The 7,708-nt window shown below is 40.2% G+C and overlaps 1 protein-coding gene across 1 annotated transcript; it reads left to right on the forward strand.

Moving 5' to 3' along the window:
* Positions 1–4,378: 4,378 nt before the first annotated feature.
* LOC128226439 (uncharacterized) lies at positions 4,379–4,954 on the forward strand. Its single transcript, XM_052936314.1, has one exon. It carries the CDS (start codon positions 4,379–4,381, stop codon positions 4,952–4,954), a length of 576 nt encoding a protein of 191 aa, XP_052792274.1.
* Positions 4,955–7,708: the final 2,754 nt, after the last annotated feature.

The raw sequence follows: 7,708 nt of genomic DNA on the forward strand, positions 1-7,708 counted from the left end.
ACACACACGTCCAAAAAGGTAATATACAACGTGTTCGCTGAAGTTCTTTAAATGTGAATAGAGTACAGACACTGAACTAGGCCGCCATCTTAATTCTAGTACCTAGATTCGCGAGCTCTGACGTAATCTAGGTCAGCAGGTTTTAATTAGGCTAACACTATTTTGATCAATTGTTTTTTTGAGAAAAACAGTCAAACATACCTTTAAAAATGATAATTTCAAAATTTCAACATGTAATAATTTTTTTTTACAGTATTTTGTAAACATAAACATTAAATCATGTCAACTTACTCGTAGTGGGGGATAGTATAATTTACCCCCACGACAAATCTGTCTCTAAGTGTTATTTTGACACTAAGAGTATGGGTCATTAAAACACATATCATAATTTTGCATTGCCTTAGTACAAGAATTTAGATCACGTGACTGTCATTGAAAAAATGTATGCAAAGCAGACGAAATAACCAGCGAATGTTAAGGATGTTTTGTGGAAAATATGGTTGGTTTCTATGGCATTTAATTTGGGATTAGTAAAACTACGTTGTTGCAGTGTTAACCATTGTTTGTAGTGAATTTATCTGTTTTAAATACATATTTTCGCGAGTTTGAAAGCATCTACTCTTGTAATTATGCACCAGTCAATTGTAACCACGGCCCCCAGGTCCGGAGAATAGCGGGGACTTTGACCTTCGGTCCAGCCAAGCCCGGGCAAAGTTTCCGCTCTGCGGGGACGAATTGCTCGCGAAACCCCCGCCAAATTCCCCCGAACCCAAGGGGCTCAAGGTAAAGCCCATTCCCCGCTATATTTGGCTGGAAGACAAAACTATCGCATTCACGGCACTGCGGGGCCAACTGGAAGGATAAAAACACTGCCCGTTTCTCCGGCTATCCCTGGTATACCCCCGAACCTTGGGGGCCTTGGTTACAATTGACTGGTGCATTAGTTCGTAGTAAAATTGACGTCATAGGCTTGCAGATACGCGCATTTCACGTGATAACCAGGTAAAAACAAAGATGGCCGCGAATCAAGGTTGGTCACGATTTTAGGGACTAGGACGAAAGTGGTCTTTGGCTGTTTGCACTTTGCACCAACTCTTAGTTATATTAATATTTATTTTACTTTGGCAGCAGACTGCGTCAGGCTAATGCCGATTTAATAGGTTAGGAATGCAAAAATAAATATTAACTGTTGCATAATAATTGTTTGGAGAGTGTTGACATTCAATCTATTCATATCGCTTAAACAACACTTAAATACTTTGTCAATATCTTCAATACCAAAAGCTGATTTAGTTATATATTGATTCATTCAAAGATAATAACTAGAAACTTCATGGGCCATGTTTCTTTCATGCTTTTCGATGAGATATGGGGTTTTATCAGTGAAATTACAACAGTGAAAATATCAATTTGAGAACTACTTTTAAAATCCATTGTAGTTACATGTTCTTCCCCTTGATCAAAATTTGTAGACAAACTAGCGTGGTCATCATCATTACCTGGAAATCGACCTGTTTTCAAGCAAAACAGACTTGTCTCTGACAGTAAGATGACCGAATAGCCATATATCATGAAACACACTCTAAAACTAAGAAAACTGTTTATATCCAATGATTATCCGCAATTGTTTTGCCAACATATTCGACCTTTCAAAATTTTATAAAACTCGGAAAGTAAGCATAAAAGAAACAGAACATTTGTTTATTTCAGTGTAAGATCGTATTTTATTCCACTCGTGATCATAGAAAAACTAGATTTTCACTCGTGGCTTCGTCACTCGCGAAAATATGTTTTTCTATGACACTCGTGAAATAAAATACGATCTTACTCTGAAATAAACAAATACCTGCTATATATCCATGAAGTGCTTTAGAAAATACAATAGAACACTGAATCAAAATATTACTATATTTTGTAATCGAGCAAAGTTACTACAGCAATTTTGTCACATTTATGATATTCATATCAAATTAGCTACTCTAGTTTTTTCCCTACATTTATGGGCAATTAAAAACAGTTTATGGGGGCTTTAAGTTCATTTGTACAATAAAGTTACAGTTTGGTATAATATGTCTTCTCTGCAGTGATTAACATAAGTGACAGGACATAAGCCTAAACATTGTGAAGAAAATTATCAAAAGCTACTTAATACTGACACTGAAACGTTGGGCTGAAATGGCGACTCATGTTACATTGCCACACTCAAAGGGGAGATTAAAATAGTTCAGTTTCTACACTTCAAAAGTGGCATTTTCCCACTGCGGTTTGTATTGTTCAAGTTTAGTGCCCCAACTCAAAGGAAAATAATTAGATATGCTGAAATAGCTAAAAAACGAGTCTACTGTGGCGGTAGCTTGGATTAAAACATAAATTAATGGTGGTAATTATAAATAATCAGTAGGCAGCTTCTTTTGAATGGTTGTTTATGGACATGGTTTTCATGCGAGAATATGAACGGAAAATATTTCGTATAATGATATGATAGTTAACACAAAAATACATCAATGGAGTCTTAATATTCAAACTCTACATAAAACTTCACGCTTGCCCTCTAAAAGGTATCATGGTAGTTACATTTTGGCATTATCACTCCAAATACCACCTGAAGAAAAGAAGATCGTTTACACCGTTAGTACCTTTTAAGAGTACAATGCTCCTAAGACTACATGCTTTAATGTCAACTTCATATTCAAATCTAATGTTGAAGTGGACTGAATGCCTATATAATTCTACATTGGTTGAGTCATGCCATGCCATACAGACCAAACTCTCCAACACGTCATACAGACCAGCCTCTCTACCATGTAATACAGACCAGTCTCTCTACCATGTCATACATACCAGTCTCTCTACAATGTCATACATACCAGCCTCTCTACAATGTCATACATACCAGCCTCTCTACCATGTCATACATACCAGCCTCTCTACCATGTCATACATACCAGCCTCTCTACCATGTCATACAGACTAGCCTCTTTACCATGTCATACAGACCAGTCTCTCTACCATGTCATACATACCAGCCTCTCTACCATGGCACACATACCAGCCTCTCTACCATGTCAAACATACCAGCCTCTCTACCATGTCATACATACCAGCCTCTCTTGTATGATCCGCCTCTCTACCATGTCATACATACCAGCCTCTCTACCATGTCAAACATACCAGCCTCTCTACCATGTCATACATACCAGCCTCTCTACCATGTCATACATACCAGCCTTTCCATCATACCATACAGACCTGCCTCTCTATCATGGCATACAGACCAGTCTCTCCACCATGTCATACAGACCCGCCCCTCTACCATGTCATACAGACCAGACTCTCCACCATGTCATACAGATCAGTCTCTCCACCATGTCATAAAGGCCCGCCTCTCTACCATGTCATACATACCAGCCTCTCTACCATGTCATACATACCAGCCTCTCTACCATGTCATACATACCAGCCTTTCCATCATACCATACAGACCTGCCTCTCTATCATGGCATACAGACCAGTCTCTCCACCATGTCATACAGACCCGCCTCTCTACCATGTTATACAGACCAGACTCTCCACCATGTCATACTGATCAGTCTTTCTACCATGTCATAAAGACCCGCCTCTCTACCATGTCATACATACCAGCCTCCCTACCATGTCATACAGACCAGCCTCTCTGCCATGTCATACAGACCAGTCTCTCTATCATGGCATACAGACCAGTCTCTCCACCATGTCATACAGACCCGCCTCTCTACCATGTCATACAGATCAGTCTCTCCACCATGTCATACAGACCAGTCTCTCCACCATGTCATACAGACCAGTCTCTCCACCATGCCATACAGATCAGCCTCTCTACCATGCCATACAGACCAGCCTCTCCACCATGTCATACAGACCCGCCTCTCTACCATGTCATACAGACCAGTCCCTCCGCCATGTCATTCTGACCAGTCTCTCCACCATGTCATACAGACCCGCCTCTCTACCACGTCATACAGACCAGTCTCTCCACCATGCCATATAAACCAGCCTCTACACCTTGCCATACAGACCAGCCTCCCCACCATGTCATACAGACCCGCCTTCTGCCATGCCATGGATACCAGCCTCTCCAAAATGCCATACAGACCAGCCTCCCCACCATGCCATACAGACCCGACTGTTGCCATGCCATAGAAACCAGCCTCTCCACCATGCCATAGAGACCAGCCGTTCTACCGTGCCATAGAGACCAGCCGTTCTACCGTGCCATAGAGACCAGCAACCCAACCATGCCATTGAGACCGGCCTCTCCACCATGCCATAGAGACCAGCCTCTCCACCATGATATACATTCCAGCCTCTCCACCATACCATACAGACCAGCCTTTCCACCATGCCATATAGACCAGCCTCTTTACACTGCCATACAGACAAGACCAGCCTCTCAACCGTGCCATACAGACCAGCATCTCCACCATACCATAAAGACCAGCCTCTCCATCGCGCCATACAGACCAGCCTCTCAACCGTGCCATACAGACCAGCCTCTCTACCATACCATACAGATCAGCCTCTCCACCATACCATACAGACCAGCCTCTCCACCATACCATACAAACCAGCCTCTCCACCATACCATACAGACCAGCCTCTCCACCATACCATACAGACCAGCCTCTCCACCGTGCCATACAGACCAGCCTCTCCACCGTGCCATACAGACCAGCCTCTCCACCATGCCATACAGACCAGCCTCTCCACCGTGCCATACAGACCAGCCTCTCCACCATACCATACAGACCAGCCTCCCCGATTCATTGGAAAGTTTCTTGCTCCCGCAAATAAAACGAGGCATTATGCCAATGTTGTAATAAAACTAAGCTCAACAGAGACCATGTTGATTATGGATGTATTGGCTTACAAATTGTATTACAGATATTTGAAACTCAACTCTTCAATTGTCTCTTGAGTTCTGCTGTTGAAAATCTGCCAGGAACATCAATTATTGAGATACTTAACAAAATGAATGTTTCTTTACAATTCATGCCCCTATAATCTGCTTTAAGCGATCTTCAATTCGTTAACGTATTTAAGCTCAGCCAACGCTACTATAAATACCTTAGTTAATCTATGGACAAAGGTATATTTGAATGTACCCAAAGTTCCTAAGTCAATCGCATAATTGCAACTTAATCTGGATTTTGACAAAATACGATCGGTGTTTGCGTATTTTTCCTCAACGAAAATACTTGAATATCGCAGTCGACCAGACAGTGTTTAATTTATTTCTCGAATAACACACTGTTTTAACCGGTAATTTCCAATTTCCAGGGAAGTTGTTAGTATATTTTATCATTAAACAGCTAATATCTGAGAGGTTTAATGCAATCGTCTATCGTGTGAGACGCCTTTAGGTGCATTGCTGAGGACAAACACGGCCATACCTACTCCGAGAACCGTGGACTTCAACAGCCAATTGTGATAAAGTGGTTAATTCTTTGGTTTGGTCAAAGTTGACCGAAATGGGTATCTATTGGTCAATATTTATCCATTAATGACTTTTAACAAATGAAATCATTTAAATGTGAAAACTAACCAAAAGATAACGCTTGGACAACTTAACAAAGTTGTATGCAATTAACTGCAGAGGACCTTAAAGTAGATATGTCAAAAGCATGCTTTACAAGCATTTTGAGGGTTTATATAGATGAACTGTTATGTGAGACATGTCCTAGACAACAATGAACGAAATAATGAGAACGAAAACAATAACTGCATTAATTCTGTCGACACGAACAGTGACAATTATCAGAAACATCCTCATCGTAACAAATTGTTTAAGCTTCCCAATAAATAAAACATAAAATGAGTTCATGTCTGCCAGAGCCGGCAATTAGCGGGAACGGTATTTGTCTAGCACGAGAAAACAGCACGATGAAGTTGGCATGGGGGAAATGGGGAAGATAATGGAATCATACAAGGGCGTATCGATCAGTTTCCGACCCGGCGCGCTAGATTTCTCTTTTATAATGTCATTAATAACGGCACCAACGGGCGCAGTTTTACGGACAAATATGATGAAGTGTTTTCGAGGTCGGCGAGATCAAGGACCAGTACAATATCGTTAACATCAACCCAAATGCAAATGATTCAATAGACGAAGTTTATGATAAAATATATGCACATATTTGTTTTAGTGTACTTAGATACAGTTAGCTTTAAACATGCATGTTCATAATATATATATATATATATATATATATATATATATATATATATATATATATATATATATATATATATATATATATATATATATATATATATATATATATATATAAATTACTCAGCAGATACAACATTCCTGTCAACGTCTCACACGAACTAATGCGTCGTGTTTCTGTGGAGCTTTTAAGTAAACGTTCCAAGGGTTACTATAAACATAAGCAGTCTTGCTCCTGAGAGATTAACAACATACCGCGATACACAAACATGAAAGGTATTCTTCCCAGTGTTGGCAGCTTGCGCGAGTTTGGAAGGCTCGGCTATGGTGCTGTGTGTGCTTCCTTGTGTAAACCCAGCTGTACCTACACACCTCACAAACAACTCTGAATATCAGTTATTCTTGCTTTGCAAAAAACAACAACAGTTACTTCTGGACTTATTTCCACCTGCCCTTCCTTTTGTTTGAAGGAAGCATTTTGTTCAGGAGTTACATCCACCTTTAAAAATACTACTTTGAAAATATATATTAAACATTGTTTGTTGTTAATTATCCCTTAAGTCTGGCTTTGATTTTCTGGAGGCAATCTTAAACTAGTGGTTGAGATGATTCGACACTAAATCATCTATTTCTGTGTCCCTGCTGACTGCCGTTTGCGCATGAAGAAACCCATCATGATTATTTGATATTTTCCTGGAGAAAACGCTTAATTGCGATTTATGGGGCAGGAACGGTTGACTGTTACATCTTCACTACCTGTAGTGAATACAGATAAATAATTGTAATCACACAAATACACTCGAACAGCTTCTTTTAGATTAATGTTTCTGCAAGGAAATGGAAAGAAGAGAAGCAGAACAAGTATTTATGTTTCATGGAAACATTGTTTGGCACAAGCAATCCCGTTGTTATTTGGTGTTCGCACTTATTTGTGTACAAATGACAAACGAGGGTTTACCCATTTCACTGTAGCTCCATATTTGACGTTGAACACAACCAATTTATGTAGATCGCCAAAATGAACTCTAACATATACGAAGACGTAGCTGTACATAGTTAACAAATATTATTGTTGCATTTGAATAAGCAATGCAGCTAATAATTTTATTGTTGATATAATTGAATTCTTGGAAAAAAACAATTATAAAACGAAGACAACTTCCATTTGACGGTAAATGACGGGACGAGTTTCTGAGAGTCAATGGCGGAACGAGTTTCTGAGAGTCAATGGCGGTACGAGTTTCTAAGAGTCAATGGCGGTACGAGTTTCTGAGAGTCAATGGCGGGACGAGTTTCTGAGAGTCAATGGCGGTACGAGTTTCTGAGAGTCAATGGCGGTACGAGTTTCTGAGAGTCAATGGCGGTACGAGTTTCTGAGAGTCAATGGCGGTACGAGTTTCTGAGAGTCAATGGCGGTACGAGTTTCTGAGAGTCAATGGCGGGACGAGTTTCTGAAGGTCACTGAAGGTAGGAGTTTCTGAGAGTCAATGGCGGTACGAG

This window comes from Mya arenaria, chromosome 3 (genome assembly GCF_026914265.1).
Source record: "Mya arenaria isolate MELC-2E11 chromosome 3, ASM2691426v1".
Lineage (NCBI taxonomy): Eukaryota > Metazoa > Mollusca > Bivalvia > Myida > Myidae > Mya > Mya arenaria.